This window comes from Fundulus heteroclitus, chromosome 10, assembly GCF_011125445.2.
Source record: "Fundulus heteroclitus isolate FHET01 chromosome 10, MU-UCD_Fhet_4.1, whole genome shotgun sequence".
In the NCBI taxonomy this organism is placed as follows: domain Eukaryota; kingdom Metazoa; phylum Chordata; class Actinopteri; order Cyprinodontiformes; family Fundulidae; genus Fundulus; species Fundulus heteroclitus.
In genome coordinates this window covers 7,645,290-7,670,840 of record NC_046370.1, presented here as the reverse complement: position 1 = coordinate 7,670,840, position 25,551 = coordinate 7,645,290, and the positions used below count along the sequence as shown (strand labels likewise).

The window sequence follows — 25,551 nt, the reverse complement described above, 5'->3', positions numbered from 1 at the left end:
TTGGTCTACACTGCAAAAACGGATCTAAAAACAAGTAAAATGTTCTAAAAATTAGTCTATTCGTCCTTCATTTGAGACAGTAAATAAGATTATCTGCCAATGGAATGAGTATCTTTGCCCCTAAAATAAGATAATTAGACATCCTGCACTTGAAATAAGATGATGGAGATGAATTGTTCCAATTTTTAATGGAAAAATCTTTTTCTATTGGCAAATCATCTTATTTACCTGCTCAAATCAAGGACAAATACACTCATTTAAAGAAAATTTTACTTATTTTTAGTTCTGTTTTTGCAGTGTATAATTTAAGGAAAATGAATTTCACTTACCTTCCGTCCTTTAAAACGGCCAGTGAATACCGCATCATATTGTTCTTGTTCAAGGCATTAAAGTGTAAAAAATAAAATAAAATCCAATTCTTAGAAGTTATTTATGCTAGAACATTTTCACCTCTGGTGTTGCTACTCTCTTCAAAGTCTGGTGCCTAACACTCTAATATGGGATTTTCCACTAAAGCCTCAAACATCCTATTTCTACCCTTTTCAGGAAGGAATCCGGGAACGCCGTTTCACTCCGTAGGTCTTCCCACAAAGCTGAGGCTGCTCGGGCCTCAGCTATCTCGCCTCTTATTTACCCGAGAGTGCTATTGATCGTCTCGTCTCGGCGTTTTGAGTGAAACAAATAAGCTTATCTGCCAAAGTGTCAAACTGTTTGTCTCGTGCCCAGTCTCTGCTCCGTTTAGGGTGGCACGGCAACTGTAACACTGAACCAACTGTTCACACGATACAAAAATCACTTGTAATCTCTCTATGCATAGATGGTGAAAGTACAAGATACAAAGTTTTACGGACACTACTCACCGATGGCGCGAGAGTCAGTGGCTACCCCATTTTTCAGGACAGGAAAACACAAAGCTCTGCCGCTCACAAGCAGAGAAAAGGTTGAAGCAATTACACGTATCTAAGAAAGAAAAACAACTGCTCGTCGTCTCGTTACCGAACCTGTCTGGCACCTTAACATCAATTACAACAACTGCATCCCTCTCCAGTTCTATTCCAGATTCACCCCTTAAAGGTGACGGCCATGCCTGTTGGTTCATAGGCCCGCTGCTGCGCTCGCTCTTCAGGGTCAGACAGTTCTACCAGATGTATCCTCCGTCGTCCGCCTCGCCCTCCTCCTCCTCCTCTTCCTCCTCCTCGGCTTCCTCCCCGTTTTCCTCGGCCTCCTTCTCCTCCTCGTCTTCCCATCCGACTCCACTACCAAAGTCTCCAGAGTATCCAGCTGCTTCATCTGGAAGAGGATGAATATACATTTGGGTTAGATTTTCTAAATGCAAGTCTTTCATGGCAGAAACTGAACAAAAAATAAGTAAAATGTTCTTATAATGAGTGTATTTGTCCTTGATTTGAGCAGGTAAATAAGATGATTTGCTAATGGAATAAGATTTTTGCACTTAAAATAGGAACAACTCATCTCCATCATCTTATTTCAAGTACAGAATGTCTAATTATCTTATTTTAGGGGTTAAAATACTCATTCCATTGGCAGATAATCTTATTTACCTGCTCAAATCAAGGACAAATACACCAACTTTAAGAACATTTTACTTATTTTTAGATCCATTTTTGCAGTGCATATCCAACGTTGCTCCTAGCAGCGTAGTCAGAGATAGTTAGGGAACGATCAAGTCCACCGGGGACCATGAAGACATTTTAAAGCAAATAAAAGGATTTTAAAAATCAACCCAAAAACAAACTGGGAGCCAGTGAACTGCTGCTAAAGCAGGAGACGGTGGGTGCTGGTCCACAGCATTTTGGAGCAGATATAGTCGGGTTTTTTTTTTGTTTTTTTGTAAAGCCCAGTGTGAAGTGAATTGCCATAATATAATGAATCTGTAAAAGATTTTACCACTTCCACCTTTTATCTGAGTTAGTGTGGCCGAAAAGAACACAAAGATGTTGTCTTTAGATTACGGGAGTGGCAATTTTGTGAGCTGACCGGTTTAAACAGAATCCTGATTTTCTCAAAGTGGAAACTCAACCTCGTAGGGATTTAAAGGCAATCAAAATGGTTGACTTTTCTTATCAATAAAGCAGGAAAAAATGCAAATAAGAGCAACTTTTTTTTTGAGGGGGGGGAGGGGGGATTCAGCTGAAACAAAGTGGAGATAATGTTAGGAAAAGGGGAGGAGCTCATTAAACCGTTTACCACAGTCTGGGCTTCCATGGATTCTGGAGCCGATCATCTCTCCGTGCAGGTCGACGCACCAGCATTCCCCTCGGCTCAGATCACACTGCACTTTCCTGTAGTAGCCGTCCTCATCACAGCTGGGAATATAGGCGCCTAAAAACACACAAACATACAGCATATGTACAGGCTCCTCTCTGTAGTCACACATACAGTGGCGATAATAAATTCATATACACTCATCATCAGCAAGAATGTAATTAATCAAGATCTGATCACTTATTTGATTCATTCATTTAGAGGATGGACTGACGAGATACAGGTTTTGTGAGACAATTGTCCCGTTTGGATCACCCAACTGTGCAAAAAAAAAAAATAAAAAAAAATCTAGCTGTTAATTTCGGAGCAGGGCTTCTTTCTTGGCTGGTACCCTCTGCGTATGTTGATGTTAAACTGCCTTCACTCTGGACAGAGATAGTTTATGATCATCTTGAGTCTTGATGGTTCCTTGATCGTTTTATAATTGCCCAGCCAATTTACTTTCACCTGAGGGTGACATTATGTGTCAGAGAGTTTGACTCAGTAGGGCGTTCTAAATGATCACAAACAGGTTTTGGAATGAAACGTAGGTTAAAGCGGAGTGTCATTATGTTTCTGAAATGCCTTCGACCTAAACCTTTATAAACATTTACGGACGTGCATGCTTGTAAGGCACGTCTGTGCTATTAAACCAAGATATATACAAAATAAATTAATAAATGCATTTCTGATAAGAAGAATGGCCAGATATACAGATCCTGCAGCTTCTTGATGGCTACACAAAAGGTATGTGATTTCTCTGCTGCTTCATAAAGGGACATTTATTCAAATATTAGCGAGAGTGTATAAGTATAAGATAGACAAAGGCTACAACCAGGGGCTCCGAAGCCGCAAGTGGCTCTTTGGGCCATCCTCATTTAAATGATAAAGAGCAAATTAAAGTTTATATATACACACACACATATATATATATATATATATATATATATATATATATATATATATATATATATATATATATATATATATATATATATATATATATAGTTTTCAACATTTTCTCTGTTTTTTTTGTTCTAATTGTACTGAATAACACTAAAAGAACTAATAATTTTTTTTGTCTTGTCATTAAATCGGAAGCACTTTTTCACATCAGATTACACAAATATTGACACCCCATAGCAGAACGATCCCTTCTGTTTTTGCAAAAGCATTACGTTTTTCTTAATTTAAAACCTTAAAAATGAAAATTAAATTGTGATTCATTAAAAATAACAACACAATTCCTCTAGTAGATTCTTATTCAAAAATATAAGTTGTCTTTTTTCAAATGGTTATGTGGCTCTAAATTGTTTCTTTTCTGCTGGTTTAAGGGCGAAATGGCTCTTTGGATTGTAAAGGTAGCAGACCCCTGTTATAGAACAAACTAGATTGACCCGTGCAAAATCTTATTTTTTTGTTATTTGAACCTCTATTTAATATTATAATGTTTAATAAACAAAATTAAAAGAGCCTAATAAAAAAGGTCTCATACTGCTGACCTCCACTGTAGCTGCCTCACACTGATGAATAAAGGTCCAGTAGTGATCCAGGCTAAAAAAAAATATCACATCGGTTTTATTTTTGTTACATAAAATACCACAGAGACTCTGAAAGTGTTTCGGTTTATTTTACACGCGTACGGATGTGCTGTTGGATGTCATCTCGCACAGCTTGTCTGTACGGTTTCCTTATGCCGCCAGAGTGGCATGTTAAAACGTAGTGACAGCCTCTGTGACAGAGCGCCGCTGCTTCGGCTCCCCTCGGGACAATCTTGTCAAACTCAGAACAAAGTTTTCTAACAGCCAAGATCCTCCCTGACCCACAGCAGAGAAAACAAGAGGAAACACAAGAAGTGGGGTAAGTTGCCTGAGTTTGGAGTTGAAAACAAAAAGCTCCGGGTGGGTTTATTTGCTGCAGATGCTGCAGTGTGGAGCTTCTTCTGGAGTCAAGTGTCTACATTAACCTTGGTCTTTCCCAAAGCCGGCACTGCCCCCTAATCCCCTCCAGCCTGATTAGGGCCTGATCCGTGCTGTGTGCCTGTGATCGCTTTAATTAGCCCCCTACAGAGTCTTGTTTGCATCCTCAGCCTCTTTGTTCCATAAATGCACCTGGAAATCTGTAGAGAGCGTAAAGGGCAAACATAAGCTGAATGCTGTGACTTCTGCATATTTGGACAGTGCAGCATGTCCTGGAGAGGATTTCAGACGACTACCCAGAGAGCTTATGTCCAAAGTGTAAGCTTAGGACTTAATGCAAATCTGAAACTTCACAGCGTCATGCAAAAAAAATAAAAAAATAAAAAAGCACTTACCAGGTTTCTTCTTGGCAGCCTGCTGCACTTGGATCCTCTCCAGCTCGGCGAGGCACGGCGGCTCTGCGAGAATCAAACAAAAAGTGATGACAGACAACAAACCCGAAAGTGCTCTCCTCAAACTTCATCTCAATCAATGCTCTTCATAATTACACGTTTTGGCCCCCGGATCGATTTGCTTAAGACGCGTTGTATTTCAAATCCCGGAGCGCGATTGATCGAGAAGGGTTTAGATGAAAGAACGCATGGACGCGGCTAAAGAGGCGAGGTGAGGGAACGAGCCGCGCTTCTAGAACAGATGAAAGTAGAGACGTAGAAAACACTTTGGGTCAAAACCACCAGGGCGTCAGATCCAATTGCAAGCATTGGTTGAAGTTTACAGCCTTTTTCATTCAGGGTGCTCTGTTTTATCCTTTTGATGAGTCAAACCCTATCTGCAAAGGAATGTTGGCAGTGTTTAAGCAATGTCTCAGTCAAAGTAGGGGTCTGCTTACTCCACAGGGAATGCCGTTAGTAAATCTAAACATGCAAACACTAATATAAGAGGCTAAAGACAGTTTGAAATGTCAACTCTAATCCTTTTTGTGTGTTTTTAAAAAATAATCTTGAAAGGCTATGTCGAGCGTGAGGCCGTTAGGATTGTTCAGCTCAGAGCAGCAGCAGATCCCGGACTCAGTGGCAAAATACAGGTTTTTGTTTATAGATCGTTTGCTTATTAAGGTAACACAGAACAAACGTTTAATCCGTCTTAACTGCATAGCTGTGTAAAGCTGAAAGGTCTCTTTCACGTGCACGGAGTGCCGTCGCCTTCGCTCCTGATATGAATAATTACTAATCCATCACAGAAAGGCTTCTTAAGTCCATCAGCGGTTTAACAATCTAAGACAGAATGGTAAAGCAGAGTTTTTGCCTTTCAAACGGTAAGTTGCACACAGCAGTTGTTCGTTTTGAAAATGACCCAGCAGGAAAGATTGAAATGTGTTGTGATAAAGGGCACTTCAGCATTTTAAGGTGTGCAAATAATAGTGGCATAATCTGTTTTGTAAAGAAATAAATAAGTTATGTTGTACTTTTCTTAGGTTGGGTCTTACCCTCTGTCCCATTGCATGAAAGATTTTACTAAATTTTCAAGAAATGATTTTCGTTTCTAAAAATAATAATTGTTATATTTTTAAAAACAGGTACATAATCAATTTATCCAGGAAGTAAAAACATTTTTGATGATCTTTGTTGTTTTTAAAGATCTATCCAAATCAATAACAAAAAAAAGGAAGCTGAAGATGAAAGTTTTACAAATAATCGGTGATAGGACATCGGACAAAAATTTATTTCTTGGTTCACTGCTAAACAGAGCTTGTTAAAAGTGTTAAAACGTTCTTTGTCTGGGAATTGATTTGGTAGCCAGCTGAATCTATTGCATTATCATTAAATACCTGATCAATGGAGACCAATGGGGTCACCTGTTAAATCAAAGGTCAAACAGTGCCGATATGCCCCATTTTGATGACTTCAAACTGAATTTCAAGAACATGGTGCAACATTATACCGTGGCGCAGATAATGCTCCGAAATCAGATAATCAAAACATACTTTTTGAGAAGTAGTAGCTTTTAAGTGAAGTTATAAAAAAAAAAAAAAAAAAACATCCGGGAAAAAGTGTCAGCAGCACGTATAATTCAATGACTTCTTTTTTCTAAAAAGCAAGGCATTGAAGTTGCAAACCTCTGATACATTCCAATCAAAACGGATTGATTTGTTCAGCGCACAGTTCTGTTGCGAGTAAAAGTTGAAAGGAGGATGAAGAAAAAGCCCTTGGGAAGTTTGTTAGTGGAGACAATCAATCAGATGAGGTGCTGCCTGGATTTCCACCTCTAATCACGCTGGGTTCGTTTGTCAAAGCTGAATATGAGAATGAATTAATCGAGCTGCGACGACAAATTGCCGAATTCTTAGAACGGCTGTATGTTAGGCTGATTAAACAGCGGTATTAATTTGTTTAACCCACACACACACAATGAAACATTACTACAGTATTCATACCCCTTAGAATGTTCCAAGTTTAGGTAAAATACGTTTTGTGGTCATAATAAAATGAAAAGAATCAAAGGATAGTAATATTTTTTACAAGCCTCTGCATCTCAAACGTCTTTTAATGCATCTTTATGATCATGTTTTTATGTGTACAATTAATTTCTTTAAGAAATCATTTTTTTCCTCATTTGTTTTAAACCACTTTGCGGCCATTCCAACCTTTTCCATCTGCCGCTGAGAGTAAAAACGTAGAATACATTTGCTCTCAGCTCACCCTCTTTACTTTCACTCACTTTCTCTCCAGAAGCAGAGGCACCACTCCGCTGTGGAGACCTTCCCATCTTTGTAGCTGTCGCAGGAGTTGAAGAAGGGCCGGATGCAGACTTCGTACTTGTCCAAGTTGATGGCAGCCAGCTCAGCCTGGTCCAGATACAGGTCGCTGTTGGTGTCCAGCTTAGAGAACATCCAGCCGATGGAGTCCTTGCAGCTGGCTACCAGGCTTTTTTCCAGCACTGTCGGAAGCAAAGCGCACAGCGCTGACATTTCTCTCTGTTTTCACGGCCCAATTTAATCGAGTCGCATGTTCGTAAGCGTGCGCAACTGAGTTTCTAACCTGAGGCTGTGCCGGCACCCGGCTTGGCAGAGTTGTTCTGCTTCGCGTTTCCATGAAGGAGCTGGAACCAGTCTCTGAGGCGGTCGCCCAAATCGGCCAGGTCCTGGCCGGTGCAGCTCTCTGGGAGAACGGACATCCCAACATTCAAGAGTCGGGCAGATTCTCTTCAGCAAAATTACTTTTAACTCAAAGACGGACAGGCACTCTGTTCTCCAACAATTGCACCAGTGTACTTCACAGAAAAGCCTTCAGTCCGTACTGTTGTACTTTCATGCTTAGATTGATTCAAACCACTGGTCTGTCAATCAAATCATTTTTATTACATCAAACTCTGATACAGTAACTCAATTTTATCCAATGGAAATCCACTTTTACTTTCAAGATACACGTATTCCAGGCTGCAGCTGTAGTAACATTTCACATGTTTGGCCAATTGGCATTTTTACATGCCCCTGAGCCTATCCAATCAATGCTGCTTGGCTCGGTTGATAGATTGTTTACGCTCTAAATAATTAATTACTACCCGATTGAAAGAGCAGGAAGCCACAAGGGGAACCTTTGGCCAACGATAATCCCTGAGTATTGGTGAGTATTGATCCCACTTTGGGAACAAGAGTTGGGTGGATTTGTTAGCTGTGAAAACGAGACAGATTCTCTCTTCTGAACACTGAACTGCTTAAAAATTATATAATTTGATAAACACTGAAGATATTACACTTAGATAAAACGTAAAGTAGCCAGTGTACAACTTGTATAACAGTGTAAATTTGCTGTCCTCTCGAAATAACTCGACACGCGGCCTTTAATCTCTAAACTGCTGGCAAAAAAGTGAGTACACCCTTAATTGAAAATGTCCTAATTGTGTCTAATTAGCCATTTGGCCTACCTGGAGTCATTAGGGTTACAAGGTCTCAGGTGTGAATGGGGCGGCAGGTGTGGTAAATTTGGTCTTATCGCTCTCACACTGGTCACTGGAAGGTGAACGTGGCACCTCATGGCAAGAAACTCTCTGAAGATCGGAAGATCTTGTCAGCGCTCAGACCATATGGCGCACACTGCATCAAACTGGTCATCCCTAAAGGAAGCTTCTTCTTTTAGGGATGCACCAGGAAGCCCCCAAACAGTTTGTTGTAGACAATCAGACGGAGGACATGGATTACTGAAGGTCCTGTGGTCTGCTGAGACTGAGATACACTTTTATGGTTCGGATGGTGTCAAGGGTGTGTGTCAGCAACCAGGTGAGGAGTACAAAGACAAGGGTGCCTTGTCTCCAGGGGCTGCTGTGGGGAGCTAGAGCTCATTGAGGGAAGCACGGACCGCAACACGCCGAAGCAGACAATTCATTTTTTCATTGCCAGCGATTTAGACATTAATGGCTGTGTGTTGAGCTATTTAGAGGATTTGCACTGTTACACAAACTGTGTGCACTGGCTAACTTACAGCAGCGCACCACATCCAGTGGCTGCAGTCCCTTCAACGCAGTTGTCCTGGGTTAGACGTCCTACCAATTCAGATGAAAATAGGACATTTAAGAGGAAACCATCTGCATTCAGAGTCCAACAATAAACCCCTATTCAAAGTCCTAATTATCTATTCTGAGTTGTCGTTCAATGCAAAAGCTCACCGAGTGCTCAACCAATGCAGTAAGATCGTTTCACGTCAGCAAAAAGCTTTGACATTTACTGATATACATCTAAATAAACTGGTAAATATTGCATGGTTTGAAGGCCTTAGGGAAGATCTTCAGCGAGATAATTAGAGTTCAATCTAATGCCATGACTGGGGTGTTTGCTGCAAAACTCTGGGTGAGAGTGTAACATTTCTGCATGCGTGGCTTTAGGGTAAAAAGAGTCCCCTGACTGAGGTGCCTGACAGAAGCGGCAGGTAAAGAAAAGGTACTTGCCACGTTTTATGTCAGCGTTTGCAGCAGGAGCGGTGGCGCAGGGGCAAAATCCGGAACACATGATCCTCAGGTCTTTGCCGGTGAGGCAAGCCTGCTGCTCCAACTTACACTGCATGAGAGAGGGCGAGAAAGGCACGAATGCAGATAAAATATTTATGAGGCTGTCCGCAGGAAAGAGAGATTGCTCGTTCAGACGAGACACTGCACTTAAGAGGAAAGGCAGCGAGAATAAGCTGTCGTTTTCTGCTGTCTTCCTCATGCAAGGTCAAAATTAAAAAAGTGCACGGTAAATCAATAGCGTCCTGGCGGCGGACAGCCCATGGTGACGTTGCTCAAAAGAAAAAGTAAAACACGGATGCCATTAATCATAACGCCCGTTTCACTTGTCCTGCTGAGAGCAGTGATGGACTGTGGCCTTGTTGCACCCACGTGTGTGTCAGTGCAGCAGGAAACTGTACTTGACTATTCCTCATCTCGTTATTTAAAGAGATGACACGGCCGCTTTCCCTTATATATATATATATATATATATATATATATATATATATATATATATATATATATATATATATATATATATATATATATCGGCGTGTGTGTGCTGTGTTACCTCTGAAGCGTAGTTGTGTCCGTCGGAGCCACATACAGGGGAGGATGCAGCAACAGGGCAAGGCTTGCAGCTGCTTTCATGGAGCTCCGGCTGTCCCGCCTGTTTAACTCTGAGAAAAAAAAATAACGATAAAAGGGAATTTCACATGCATATATTATGCCCGTTTGCATATACAATCCCAGCCAGAAGGTTACATGCACTTCAAGTTGACATCAGAGTGGTTGTAGTTGACATGACAAACCAATGTTTGGACTTTTAATGACTAATATGGGCCTTTTTTCTTCCAGCGGGGGACTTTTAAAAACTAAGAACTGTTTCAAAAATGTATATTTGTCGTGAATTTTCTCGAATTGACACAGTGTCAAAATTAGGCAGTAAATTAGGCACAAACAGATACATACACCCCTACGAATATTTGGCCAAATGTCCTAAATGTAGTTACAGAGGAAAAATATCTTATGTGTTGGGCAGCATTCTTAATACACATTGAAGCACTCTTCTTATCAGGAATCGGAACGCTCATACAAATCAGCTGTTTTCTGTCCCTCGCTGTGCCACCCATTTTTGTACCGTGCACCATTACCACTGTCAGCTAAACAAACCCCCAGCATGACGCCTCCACCGCCTTGCGTGACAGGTGTTCTTAGCTTTGAAAGGCTCACTTTGAATCTCCTGAGAATTCTTGTCAGGATTGTGGCTAAGTAGGTCAGTCTTTGTATGATTTGTCTTATGAAACTGTTTTCCGGGAGGCGTTCGGCTCGACGGTGTGTTCTGTGGCGCATTTCAGGCGAGCTTGAGGAAGCCTATTTCAGAGTAGGCCTACTTTCTTGCTTTACACTCGCTCAGACTACGCTGATCTTGAACTCACTTCCCTGTGGACGCCAAACCCGGTTGTTCAATAATGTTCCAGTTTATAATAAGCCTGGGGGCCTAGTGTTTTTTTTTTTTTTTTGGGGGGGGGGGGGCTCTGCCAAGAACAGTGGCTCTGCCAAGAACAGTGGTCAAATGTCTAGCCATTAACGCATCGGTAGCTGCAAAACAATGTTAAGGCTTCTATGCAACTTGGTAAGAAGCCAACCAAATACTGGGGATGCATGGTTAAGTTACTGCAAAAAGAGAACTAAAAATAAGTAAAATTTTCTTGAAATTAATGTATTTGCCCTTGATTTGAGCAGGTAAATAAGATTATTTGCCAACGGAATGAGTATTTTTACCCCTAAAATAAGATAATTGAATATACTGCACTTGAAATAAGATGATGGAGATGAATTGTTCCTATTTTAAGTGCAGAAATCTTATTCCATTGGCAAATAGTCCTATTTATCTGCTCAAATCAAGGAAAAAAATCTTATTTTTAGGTCTATTTTTGCAGTGAAGACTGTATGTATATGTTTGAGCCTGAATATCCACAAGAAATCTAAAGCCTTTAAATTATAGATTTAGCTAAACGATACAGCTGTAACTGTCTCCTTTTTTTTACGTCACAAAAAAAATGTAATGTTAGTATGGTTTTGTAGACTTTTTGCATCTCTTTTTATATCTCAGAGGTAAAAAAAACAAAAAAAACAAATCAAACGTGATTGTATGGGGCTATTCTTTGCGACTTGTGGTGGGATGACAAGTGTGAGGGCTTTCTTGCACCCAGTGGTTGCATATGACCAACCAGCCTCATACGAAACCCAAATGCGACCCTAATTAAGCTTTATCATCTGCTTGTAATGTTTCCCAACGCATCTGCGAAACCGCCAATCATTGCTTTGCCTGGCTGTCGGATGATCTGGAAACCGCCTGATTACACAGTAGTGCTTCAGTCAAGACGCCGTGCCATAAAGCCGCTGTAGAGGAGTCATCTCCCTTTAAAGTAAAACATTTCATAGCAATTATCGGTTCAACCAGTCTTTCTGTGTTTGCCCTGTAGCTCAACTATTCTTCTCAGTGAGATTCAATTTCAGCTCACAAATATCCAAAGCAGATATGTTTTTTAGGAGTGTGACATCAAATTAGTTACAAGCGGGTAAATATTTTAGTGATTGACCCCCCCCCCCCCCTATTGGATTCAAGCTGGTGAATCCAATATTCACCAGCTTGTCCCTTTCCTTGTTTTTATAACACTCAATAAAGTAGAAAACGTTAAAGCACGCTTTTTTCAGGTTTAGCAAGTAACAGCATCAGGTTCGACTGTTCCTGCCGCTGCTGCTATCTATTTGTGCTGGGAAGATCTGGTGCGGCCGCGTTCTCGCTCATTACCCACCGTTCGACACGCAGCCCCCCCACCCCCATACCCCAAACCTCAGCTCAGCAGCGGGTCTGTACATGATGCACTTTATTGAAAAAGATAAACGCCTGTTGCTGCAGATAGTCTTCTCAGGTAGTAATAATTCACTCCATTAATTCGTCTCAGGCTGCAACACTGCTCATTTGCTTTTCAATCAAAGAGGAACAAATGAACAAGGGGAGGGTAGGGGAATTAAAAAGATGTACACAACTGAAAAGGGAAGATTCTTTCTGAGGAGAGACGCATACTTCTAGCTGCTGCAGTGATGTGCAAAAGTTTACATACCACTAATCCATGGGGTAAGCAATCTATTGTCAATTTTAAGGTCATTCGTTGTGGGCTTCTGCATAACGTTTTTTGATTTATTTATTTTTCTCAAGGTGGACTCACTGATTTTCATAAATAAGAACAGGCTGTACAAGTTGGAACCTATTGTAGATCGCTTTGCACCAAACTTTTCAAGCTGAAAGAACCCAAATGCTTGTTCGAAAAAACGATCAGTCTCTTCTGTAACGATTCTCACTGAAAATCTGACCACCGTTCTTGCAGGGCTCGTGTAGATTAGTTGATTTCCTGGCACAAGTCTGCTTTTAAACCAAGTTCATGAATTCTTAATAGGATCGAGGTCGGTACTACCATTTCAGCAACTTAATATCCTGCATATCAATTCAAACCTATTTTAATGTGACTTTGGGATCATTGTCCTGTTAAAACACGTTAAAGTGTGCCCTGGAGTTAACAGGGTAAGCAGCGGCTACATCTTCTCGCGTAACGCCAGTATAGCTGCCATCTTCGAATCTACTGACACAAATCTATTTTAAGATAGAGCCACAAAAATAGAGGTACCAAATCAAAAATCACAGCTTCGTTGTTCTTTCCAGCTCTGTACCTGTCGATTTTGGCAGGAGTTTTAAACATAAATAATTTGATGTAGAGTTGGCTCACCATGCTTTTGAAACGACACAGTTACAAAGCATTTAAGTTCTTCCATCTCTTTGTTTCCGCGGTTTTAAAACCTATATGCTTTTCCATCACAGTGCTTATGCAGTTTAATCTCCGTTTAAACAGATGCCAAGGACATTATGCAGTTTTCTCCAGCTGTTTTTTTAAAAGGTTGCGTGGTAGCGGCTCGCTCCCTTCCAGTTCTCCACACCGTCTGTCAGCTGTGTATGATGGTTTAAGTGATATTATTGGAACCTTTCCTCGACATATAAAAAAAAACAAAGCAGAAAAGCTTTTAAAAAAAATCCTGCTGTGATAAATTCGTTCAGCCAAGACTTGGATACCAAGCACAAACATCACTCTTTATAAGATGGCCAACAAGCTATGAAGGTATTGCCACAAATCTGGGTTTCTAGAAGAGTTGCAAGAAGAAAGTAATGTTAAAAGAAACTCTTTTGGGTAGTTTGCCACAAGCCATGCAGGGGACACCGCAAATGTGTGGAAGAAAAGCAACACTGCATATAATCCTGAACAAACTGTCCACCATGACGACAACAGTATGCATACTTTGTGCAACAGAAATGTTTAGTGGTGTCCAAAGTGTGGCCCGGGGGCCATATGCGGCCCCTTGACTGATTTTGTGCGGCCCCCACCAACTGCAATTCAATAATGATTTGGCCCCTCAACACACATGGTTGATGCAGATGGAGACTTTTTACTTTTTATTAGGGCTAATTTATTACATACAAGTTAAAATCTTCTTCCAATTTGAAAACGTTTGGAACAACACAAAGTATTCGTCTTTTAATAAACACACTTTTTACTTTCTGTTTATTTTCCTAGTAAACGGGACCACATCTGTCCAATTACCTTTGCTCAAATGCAGACTTTGGGACATCAAAACATCTGCTTTTTCGATTCAATTCAAATTTATTTATATAGCGTCAAATCTCAACACGTCATGTCAAGGCACGTTACAAAATCAAATTCAATCAAATCAAATCAGAACAGAACCAAAACCTTTTCTTATTGGTGAGAACAGACAACAGTTTTATCCTTTTTTTGTATTTTAATGTGGCTAATGTGCAAAACCTTTTTGAAGCTTTTGCATCTACAATGATTGATACATCCCTTTCCTACAAAAAACTAACTAATTTGATTAATCAAAATATTACATGTTCACATTTTGTGGAGCAGGTTTAAGAACTACAATATATATCATTTTTTGGTAGTTTTAGTTGTTTTTTTTGTTGTATTTTTCTTTTTTTTTGGCTCTTTAGTACTTTGGACGTGACAATTTTGACCCACGTGACAAAAAGTTTGACGCCACTGGTTTAGATAAAAACATATTAATTTGTTAGAATGGCCTAGTCAAAGTCCAGACCGAACTCTAACTGAGAATGTTTGTCAAGACTAGAAATCTGTCTGACTGAGCTTAAACTCAAAACGTTAATCTCTGTACAACGTTGTTAGAGAGATACCCCAAGAAGACTTACCGATTTAATTGCAGGGAAAGATGGTTCCATCGACTCAGAGGAGCTGAATAGAAATGCTCACCACACCTTTCCAATTCTTTTTAATTGTAAAACATTTTGAAAACCACACATTTTATACCTCTGCATTATGCTTTCTGTTGTAGCGGTCTGTCATATAACATTCCAGGCAAACACATTGAAGTTTGTAGTTGTTACACGACAGAACATGGAGAATGTTCTAAGGGGTATAAATACTTTGTTAAGGCCCTGCTTGTCCACTCAGAAAGCTTTAAAACTGTTGACTCTTTTGTTAAACACAAACAGAGACCCATCTTTATTCAAGGACTGAGACCTTTCCTACCTCTGCTCCAGTTTCTTGCGATTGATGCATGTGGCCCTCTGGTAGCCTTCGGCAACGCACACCTTATGCCGACTGCACTTCACATTCTGGCAGGGGTCCTTAGTGGTGTCGACAGCTGTGAGCACAAAACAAAAATCAACATTGGAAGTTCAGAGCCGTCAGTCACACTTAAAAAGTTTAAAGCTTAAAATCTCTATTTTTATCACAGAGAAAAGAGAGACGTGTGGTTGTTTTTTTTTTAGTTCCTTTCGACAAGGAGCGTGTGTTCAGGAGATTGATTGAGTGCAACGTGCAAAACAAGAGCGCCGTCGTGTTTTTTTGTGTGTGCAGCATTATGAATTTCTGTTCATTCCATACGCCGGCTGAAACGATCTTTTCCTTCCCACGAAAACTATCTTTTATACAAGCAAGTGCAATAAAAATCAGGAAGTGCGCAGTGAAAAATAATTCCAGCAGTGTTCACAAATGAGCCAATTGTCTGCACTGCCAAAAACACTGACGCCCGGTTGTCATTAGTGAGGCGGCACATCATCTGTAGCGACGCCTGTAGTCTCAGCCAGTTGTCTCTGACTGCAAGAAAACCTGACAGCACTGATTGAGCATCTTCTCCTCTCGGCTTGCCACATCTCACTTCTCTCGTGTCAGCTCGTCACTGTCTCTCCCCATCTTACCTCCTCTCGCTCACGCAGAAACAAACACTCCCATCTACGTCTCATGCATTCCCTTTTTTTCCCTCCTTAAGAGTCCACACCCTTCCCCCCTTTCCCTTCTCTCTCTGCATCTTTCTTTCCCCATCTCTTCAGAGAGCCAAACGGTTCAATGCCAGCCTCTTTATCCACTGATAGACCGAGACGGAAATAGCACAGCATCTTCCACCTGCCTCAGCCAACGGTCAATGCCACTGGAAAGTGGATGTCGCACCTTCGCAGTCCATTTGTCGCTTCAGAAAGCTTAGAGGCTCTAGATAAAATTGAAAGTGAGTGGCAGAAGGCAGTCGCTGAGAGAAATTTAAGCTGCGAAATCCTGAGTCAGCTCCAAGCAGCTGCTTCAGTCAACTTGGTCATCAGACAAAGTGGCAGAAAGCCAGATTTCTGCAGCTCTGGTGATTAGGTGATGCTTTAAGGAGCCAGGTAGGATGGAACTGAAAACTTTATAAAGAACCCATGGCTGATACTGTGACATCAAGAGAAAACATAAATTGATCAAGGTATTTTACCTTTTATAGTGCATTCTTTAACAATGGTAGTTTTTATTCTTGTTATTATAATAATAATCATAATAATGACAAGAATACGAATCAATAACATGCATTTTAACAACAAGGTCTGTGCAAATTTCAAGACTAACAAATTATTAGGAAGCAATCGATGATAATGCTTTTGATTCATCTTTTTTTACACAAATATGCAAAAAAACAACAACAACAAACAAACATTCAGCTTACTTAGGAACTTTGGGCTTTTGTTAAAAAGTCTGCATAGAATATTGTCCTCAAAGCTGCATTTTCAATGTTACTTTACGAACACCTTTCCTATATGTATTAAAACTCAATGTGGGTCACTATAAGCCTTCATTAAATAATTTTCTGTTAATAATGCAAGATTCAACTCAGAGTCAAACTTCAAGTAGAGTTAAAATAATAATTTTAAGGCTTTGGGGAGGGGGGTGGCTGATGAAATCCTGGTGTAACATATGGAGAAATTAGGTCTCCTCTCAAACTGAGCTTCTAAAAACGTACAGTTGCTGAGTTCTTCTAACATTAAATCTGTATGTGGCGAGAGAGTAAAACATGGAGCATATTTATTTGCAGTATATCTAAATTGAGGCATCATGGAGGGTGGGTGTGGGGGTTGAACTGAACATAAAATTACACATCCGAGAAGTTTACAAATAGGTGTAAAGTTGGAGTCGTAAAAACGGTAAAGATGTATCAAGGTGCCTGGAATCAGGCAAGTTTTCAGTTGACTGGCTCTGATTAGCAGCATCCCTAAAGCCTAAGAGGTTGTGTTGATGGCAATGCTTTTCTGTGCGGAAGTTGTCACTGAGGGAAGAACCAAAGCATATCAACTGTTCTTTCCGTCTGCAACTTTTAAACAGCTGGTGGGACTTTAAGCAGAAAACAGGAAGCTACATGCATCAAAGCTGAGGTTTTATCTATCTATCTATCTATCTATCTATCTATCTATCCAGCTAGCCATCCATCCAGCGCACCATCTGACACTGGGTCTGGTCCTAATGAAAATAATTAGTGATCAATAACAGAAAAGTGTGATAAAGTTCCATTATAGATTGACATACATCTTTAACATTACGTTGGACCAAGCTTTTTTATTTTGGAATGGGCCTAGTGATACGGTGCTGATCTACCTTTTGAACATTTTATTTTTTATTGTGATCTGTTGTAGTTTTTCTTCAGTTTCAGTTTCAGTTGCTATTAAAACACCAGAAAAGACCTAGACAGAAAATGATTATGAGTGAGATTAGATTAGAAATTTTTTTTTAGTCTCGCTCTTTTGCTTGCACACACACACACCGCCTCTACTGTGCTTTCTTCCCTTACTATGCTGCTTTCTGTTTTAGCTGTAGAGTCAGAAAAGTCAAATCAGAGACCTTAAGCTGTAGCTTTCTTAGAATTTTGTGTGATAAAGCTCGTTCAAGTGAAACTTTATCCTGAATAGAAACAATTTTCCCATTTTAGCTGTGGTTTAGAAAGGTTAGATCAGAGACCTTAAGTTGTAGTGTTAAGAAATGCATGAATAGAAAAAAATTAAGCTTTAAACTTTTAGTGATGAAACTTGGCGACCTGTCCAGGGTGTACCCCGCCTCCCGCCCATTGGCAGCTGGAGATAGGCACCAGCACCCCTCGCAACCCCACAAGGGATAGATGTGTTAGAAAATGGATGTATGGATGGATGGATGGATGGAAACCTGTTCCAGTGAAACAATGAAACAAAAGAAGTTATTCTATTTGTAGCTTTGGAAAGGTTGGACATATTTACTTTATCATCAGAAATCCCCAATATTATACTTAGCTTATTTCTTATTATTAACAGAAACAATTAAGTCTTTCTGTATGTTTGTTAATGTATGAAATAAGTCTAGTCAAGGGTTTATTTTGCTTATTCCTTTGTATTTTCTATGTCTAATGTTTTCTGTTCATGTACAGCACTTTGAATCGTCTTGTTACTGAAAAGTGCTATAGAAATAAACGTACCTTACCTTATTAGAGTCTTGCAAAACCATTTATATGAGCTCTACTTCCCACTGAGGTAAAAAAGCCATTTCAGAACAACTTTATTAACCCCCAAAGAGAAATTTCAACGTGAAGTCTTTGCCATAAGGTTCAGAGTCAAAATAACGAGTGTTATGCTGTGTTTGTACGTAGCTCATAAAATTTGAAAATAATGAGAATAAAAATAATCTAAAAGATTTTGTGACCGCAACAGTTTTATTCATCTCTGCTCAGCTATGATTTGACAGAGCAGAGAAACAATAAACAGATTTCATTGCATGTAAAATCGGCCTGTTGACAAGTTAAAGCTTGGGCACGAACAACTTAACTCTGACCCTAATTAGGTTTAAAAGTGGGTTTAGGTCAACAACATAATAATAATAATAATAATAATAATAATAATAATAATAATAATAATAATAATAATAATAATTATTATTATTATTATTATTATTATTATTATTATTATTATTATTATTGTCAAGTTGTCAAGCCAGGAATTTAACCCTATTTCAATATAATTTGTGAGTAGAGCTGAAAAGATGTGTTCGAGTTAGACAGCTTCGTTATGTGAATAAATATCCAAACCTAACCTATGAGAACACCTTTGCCTGACCATATTTTTGTAGAAGCTGAATTTACTTTTATTAGTCACACTCAGGCCTGATTACTCCAAGACCTCTAGAACCAAGACAAGCCTGACAACAGTCTGAATTTAAAATGCATAATGATCAGAAAATTTTAAGTGGGTCAAAAAAGCAAAACATTATGTAATCTACACTACCAGTCAAAAGTTTGGGCTCGCCTTTTCATTCCATGGTTTGTCTTTAATTTTATTACTGCCTCTGGAAACTCCTTCAAAACAGCTGGGAAACCATTTCAGGTGTCTAACCCCATGAAGCTCATTGAGCGAAGGCCACGACTGACAAATCAGCATACGCATACGTATGTGTTTTGATTTATTTCACAATTATGTGTCTGGTACACGATTCTATATACTTTTGAGTCATAGCTTTTTTGTATTCACAATCTATCTGCAATGTAGAAAGTGATAAATATAAGAAAAGACATTGAATGACAAAGGTGAGTCCAAACCTTTGTGGTGTATATGGGTGGAAATGCTTTTTAATTGCCTTGATTTTCTCTCATGTTGGCAAACAAATCCATCTGCTTTCATTTCATATGATTGGGATGCTTTCACATCAGAATCCTCAAGAAAACATGGTGCCTAGGATTTGGATTTGACCATCAGTGAAACATTCAAGAACCTTTTTTTTTTTTTTTCATTTAATAAGGCACAGCGGTGGCTCTGGGTTAAAATGAAACCTAAAGATGGTTGGTCACCCCATTATGTCTGAAAAATATTAAAGCATAAGGGTGACAAGTTCATTAGAGTGTCAGCTCATATGACTCTTTTATATTCTTGGATTTGGGGAAGCTGCAGAAAATTTTAAATTTTAATGAAAATATTCAAAAAGCGAAAGAAAGCCTAATTGTTTCATACAAAAGATGTCAGGGTCAAGTATGGCAGCTCCTCTGTTAAGTCAAAGGATCAGATCGGGCACTGCTAAGAACACTCCCAACCTGTAGGGTCTCGCTGATGTCTCAATCAGCTCACTTCAAAGGCTCCTGTCAGAGTCTGAAGTTTCCTGTTGGATCTTCTGTTGCAGGTCTGCTACTATACCCTCCAGGAGCCTTTCCTGTCTTGGTAAATTTGCAAAGAAGATGTCTTTTGATCAATTAGATCTGCAGAATTAGTCCCAGAGGGAGCTGTGATGGGGGATGAAATCAATCGCATTCAAATGAAAGCCACCCACACTCCGGCAAGCGAGGCCTTTTTTCTCCAGATTACACAAGTTATTCCTCCTGCCGTGTATGCAGATGAGTGGGAAAAAGTCTTGAGCTCATTCTCCGCAATTCAAGTCAGCACGGTGAAAGTGTGAAGTCCGACCCCAAACGCTCCCGCTGCAGTAGGGTCTTGCTGAAAAGGGTCCGCAAATTAGCTGCAATATATGTGAGCAGCACTCCTAAAGGTGAGTGTTTGAAATGATTGATGACACAGTTTATTATTCTGACCTTTCAAAGAATTAGCTTTAAGCTGGATCTAGAGTGAAATGGGCCAGTGGAAATAAGCACAGCAACCACCATAATCTTAACTGAAGCTAAACTGGAAACATTATAGTTAAAGGAGCAACAAGCAATAAAGACACCTAGTGTTGCAAACATAACAATAACAGATACCCAACAACTGCCACAGAGAACATCCAGGGGTCCGTTCTTCGTACGTTGCTTAAAACATCCGAGATCAAATGACACATCCAAGATGATTTCATCCGGCTAATCATGATCCAGCTAATTGGGTTCTTTGAACACACCTGTTGTTTATGATTAGTATGGCTGGATTGAGTTATCTGAGACAACTGCGCGTTCATGCGTTTGTTTAAAAGGGGAAATGTATCGATAGTAGAAACATTGATCAGCAGCGCTGCTATTGACTGTTCAGCAAAGAACGCCCACAGTTTTTCTCTCAAGCAGAACACGAGCTTTTAATGGAAGGTTATGCCGAATTTGAGTCATTAATTAAAACACCTCAAAATCTGTTAAAGCCAGGAGAGAGGGCCGGCAAAAAAGCAGCAGACAAATTAATGCAATACTGTCCATGGTAAATGTTTCTATCACTTTCTACAATATGAATTTTTGCATTTTAATAATTTGATATTATTTGTTCTTTTAAATCAGAGCCTCCACGGGACCCACTAGAACATGGGGACAAGTAAAAGTGAAATACAAGATTATTCTACAAAATGGTAGCCTTTAATTATTACACTTTATTTTAAAAAGGCACTTTTTATGTCAAGAGATCCAAATTTCAGTGTCATTTCTTAGACACGGGAAGTAAAGGACACATGCAAACTGGGAATTTTAACAAAAAAAATCTTTATCCATAAAAAATGAAAATCTTCCTTTTCCAAGTCATCCACAGTTTACACAGTAAAACTGTATTGCTCCGTGTCTAGATAATCCATCCATAGTTTTTTCTAATACAATATACGGCTCGACAGGAAGCAAGCCTTTCAAAGTAAAACTAAACTTCACAATAAAATGGCCCGAACAAATCTTCTTACTGAATATGATAAAAATAAAAAGCAAACTATCATACAAATAACTTAAATATTTTAGATTTATGGCTCCAACACCACTTATTCCTCTTTAAAAGCCACTGTTAGATGATGTGCTTGTCTGTTTATAACAGCCACCAAGAAAAATCTCTCTACAATTACACTGTCGCGCTGCGCTAAAGGATCCTGTCTATTGCGCAATACGCGATTAATTCGAAAAACTCTGCAAATTATTCTTGCACCTTCCGCAACAGGTTGCATTCGTAAAAATTGACATGGCTACGGCAGACTTCCCCATCTCCTCCGCTTATACAGCCGTGATCTAATCTTGTTTACATGAAATAAGCCTGCTCTGGAGCAGGCTTAAGCTGGCGCACATGTTGCTATGGCAACAAGTGCAGGATGTCTTTCGAAGAACCAAACGATCCAAGATCATGCCAAATCGTCAACAATCAAATCCAGCTAACTGAGTTAGCGACGTACGAAGAACGGACCCCAGTTCCGCATCGGTCTGTTGCTGCTGTGAAACCCCACTGAATTTTTACTTCCACGGGATAGGTGTATGATTTTGTATTCTATTCTATTTCTGGTCCACTTCTCTGACTTGCTTCCATGTTAGCAGGCTGCTGCTCTTTTGCCAAGATAAAATACCAAATGCTGTTTTGGAAACCCTGAGAACTCTCATCTGATTGGCTCAGGAACGAGGAAGTAAACATGGGCTACACACTGCACCGAAGGTCCGGACCATACCTCTAGGTTTGCGTGGAGGTTCCTCCATCTTTTTCTCAGTGTTAGTATTTATTTAAATGTCTTCACACAATATAATTGTTTTTGCATTAGGTTGTTTACTATTATGGGTGCACACATTTAGTAAACACCTTTTTGTTTATTGCAATCATTAATTTCTGGTTTGCTGAGTTTGAAGGACTGGCTGGGGGAGAGGACTGGTTGAAAGGCAAACCAGGAAATGGAACAAACCATCAGGCTGCTGGAAGCAGGGGACTTGATGTTAAAGAATCTACCTCTCTCTCTCTACTAACAACATAACTGCTAAAACCTCTGTGGTGTTAGGTTGTCGTGTTTTGATAGTTGTGTTGTAGTCAAGATATGTTGGTTTGAATTAGTTATTTAGGTTGATGTATTGTTGTCTTTGTCTCTCACCCCTCCTCATTTGTGTAGGCTAGCCTTTGTGTATAAATTCCCCTGTGTGTTCATTGTGGTAGGTCAGTTTTTTCTTGAGATTTGATGTTAGAAATCTTCTGTGAACAATTTTTGGAAAAATAAATAGAAAATACTTTTTTATATATGCCTTTGTCCTTTTGCCTTACTGGTCGGACCTTCGCGGTTTGAAAGGAGAAACACGTGACTAATACACTGTTGATGGAGAGTGTTCCTATTATTATGGGTCAAAAGCAACTCTAAACAGGTGGATTTTCAGTGTTGACTTAAAGGTGCATGGTCACGTTATTTGACAATCATTGGCAAAACTAATAAAGGAAAGGTTGTCTCCCCATCCCTGAAAGAAGATTGTAAATATATCATGCATATGTTTCGCTATAGATGTCATCAAAATGCACCTAACTGCAGATGCTTTTCTTAAAATTTGTTTGCTGTGGACCAGAATCTCAGAGCAACTTGATAATGTAAGTAGGAAACGTCACTTCTTCCTGTATTTCTGAGACAGAACGCATTAAAATCTTCAGTGAAACTAATGAATGAAAGATTGTCTACCTTCCCTGACGGGAGATTATGAAAACAATCACAGGCTGAGCACCTCCATGCCTCCATGTATTTATATTGTGGTTCATGAAAAAAGGAGGCCCCACAAAGTATTACTTTTTAGAAGCCTGACATTTCTATTTAAAATATAATCTTTAATGTTATGTGATATGCAAATTTTCTGATACTGAATGTTGGGATCTCATTATCTGAGCGCTTCAATCAAAGTTATAGGCAATAAAGGCTTGACGTTTTTCACTTGATGTGTGATGAATCTATATAATTTAGGAGTTTCACTTTCTGAAATGAGTGAAAAAAATATCAAACTTTTTCATGATATTCTAATTTTCGGAGCTGTACTCGTGGATCAGAATGTGTCTGAAGCAGTGAAAGGTCATTAACCTGAAGCACAATTGTTTTGCACATTTAGGTCCTTAAATGTCTTAAAAACATTGCTTTTCAAAAGGAGTTGGTGAAAGTGGGAAATCAATAAAAGTACATTCGCTGTGTATTCTCTAAAATTCCTAAGTAAACAATATTTTTCTGGTAACTAAACTTCAAATTCACATGTTCTCCGTTCCTCCTCCGCAGCTGATTTTCAAAAGGTGAGATTTTCTTTTTCTCCCAAGGAACCGACCCCTGCAGATGAAAATAAAGCTTGGTGGGAGTTCTGACTTGAGCCCACAGCAACAAAAGCAATTATAGCTGGCTTTTTTCAAACTAATGGATCCTACTGAAGGCACAACCTCTACCTTTCTGAATCACAGCTGTGTTCTCACCCTCAACAAAGCTCAGACGCTATAGCTGAGAGTACTCCCCACCAGCTGGCTGACCTCAACAACTACTAAAAGAAGTCGGTGCTTTTCATAATATGTGCCATGCCACTTTATTGCCTACAAATTATGCATAATGGCAAACGGCATTTTCCTTTTCATTTTTTCTTTATATAATGTGATTGTCTTGGTAATGGTGAGCATCAGTGTATAGTGTCGCAAAATGTTCTTTACATTCAGCATAAAAGGGCACTTCAAATGAAAGCTTAGATCAATTTGTTATTTCAGGGGGGAAAAAAAGAACTTTAATTTCTTCTGACTTACTTTCATCAGAGCCAGCAGTCTCCTCGGCATTCCTGATGTAGTCATCCTGTAAAACAAATATATTTGCATTATGCAATTTAATTATTTATTCCAAGGGGAAAATACAACAGGCAAAGCTTGCTCTTGCATTAATGGAAATCCAGATAAGCATACATAATTCAAGAATATATGAGAAGGGAGTCATATGCTATAAATAACATTCATACAGAGTAAATTCGGTCATTATACAAGAGGGAGTTTGCATGTTCTCCCACCGAATGTGTTGGTTTTCTCAGGGTTCATTGGCGATTACTGCCGTTAGGTGTCTGTGCATGGATGTTTTTCTACATTTTATGCTGTGAATATATGGATGGGTGTGTCAAACGCAGTATATATTAATGAACATAAATATCATATGTAAATATGCCAGATTGTAGCCATTGGGTAATTTCCATCTGTAGTCCCTGGATAGGTTGATGTTAACATTAAATTTAAAATAAAAGAAACATAAAACACATACATTACAAACAGACCAGACAGAAATAGTACATTAGCGTCACTCACAACAACAAACTACACACAAAATACACTCAGGTTGAAGACAGACGGCAGCTATTACATATTAACATACTCAAAAGAGTAGTTGTGACATTTTCTTGAACTTTGCACTAGCCCTACAGTGCAAGATGTATTGCACATACCCTAAAGTACAAATATACTGCACATACCCTAAAGTGCAAGATTATTAAAATTAGAAATGTTGTACTTAATTCTCTGTGTTGTCATTTTATATAATTTTTAAGGGAGAGTTTAGTGTCTAACAGCACATCCACATATTCAAATTCTGATACTAGTTGTAAGTCATCATATCCAAAAAAACACATAGGAGCGCCTGGTATCTGTGGCTCTTTTAGAAAGCATCATACAGACTGTTTTCTGTGTGTTCAGGAGGAGACAGGACCTGGTGAGCCACATCTAAATATGAGTCAGTGCTGTTGTGCTTCATCAGATGATTTTGCACTTGTATAGATCACAGCATCGTCAGCATACAACTGTACGTCCACACCCCTACAAACCTCTGGAAGATTATTAATAAATAAAGAAAACAAAATGGGTCCCAGGACTGATCCTTGGGGCACCCCTAGTGGTTTGCAAGGGATGATGTCGCTCCATTCACCACAGTAGCTTGTTTTCGGTTAGACAAGTTTGAGTCCATCCATTTTACTTTCTCTATAAATAGTGTTATTGCAGTTTCTGTAGCATGGTGGGCACGAAAACCAAATTGCACAGAGTCAGGCCACTTTCAAGATGTATAATTAACTGTTTTGCAACCAATTTTCCAAGCACCTTTGTAAACACTGGTAATATAACATCCATCCATCCATTTTCTGACCCGCTTAATCCTTCATGGGGTCGCAGGGGTTGCCATTCTCCAGCATTCACTGGGCAAGAGGCGGGGTTGGTAATATACTAATTGGTCTATAATGAATCATATTACTTTTATAAGCACACTTAAAAATTAGAGTCACAGTGGCCATCTTCCAAGTCTGTGGCACAATGGAGTGTTTCATAGACAGATTGATTAAATGAGTAATTGGTTTTACTAACATTTTGTGA

The 25,551-nt window shown here is 39.4% G+C and overlaps 1 protein-coding gene across 2 annotated transcripts in view; it reads right to left on the bottom strand.

Annotated features, from left to right (window-relative positions):
• Nucleotides 1–983: 983 nt before the first annotated feature.
• Nucleotides 984–25,551, bottom strand: part of LOC105918765 (testican-2) — a 58,771-nt gene continuing 34,203 nt past the window's right edge. For both annotated transcript variants that reach the window (XM_012853931.3, XM_012853924.3), the window contains 9 exons: nucleotides 23,956–24,001; nucleotides 14,789–14,903; nucleotides 9,736–9,844; nucleotides 9,126–9,234; nucleotides 7,223–7,342; nucleotides 6,903–7,121; nucleotides 4,580–4,642; nucleotides 2,209–2,343; nucleotides 984–1,290 (listed from right to left, as the gene is read on the bottom strand). In XM_012853931.3, the coding sequence (XP_012709385.3) occupies nucleotides 1,139–1,290; nucleotides 2,209–2,343; nucleotides 4,580–4,642; nucleotides 6,903–7,121; nucleotides 7,223–7,342; nucleotides 9,126–9,234; nucleotides 9,736–9,844; nucleotides 14,789–14,903; nucleotides 23,956–24,001 (1,068 nt within the window). In that variant the 3' untranslated portion in view covers nucleotides 984–1,138. The remainder of the gene's footprint in view (nucleotides 1,291–2,208; nucleotides 2,344–4,579; nucleotides 4,643–6,902; nucleotides 7,122–7,222; nucleotides 7,343–9,125; nucleotides 9,235–9,735; nucleotides 9,845–14,788; nucleotides 14,904–23,955; nucleotides 24,002–25,551) is intronic.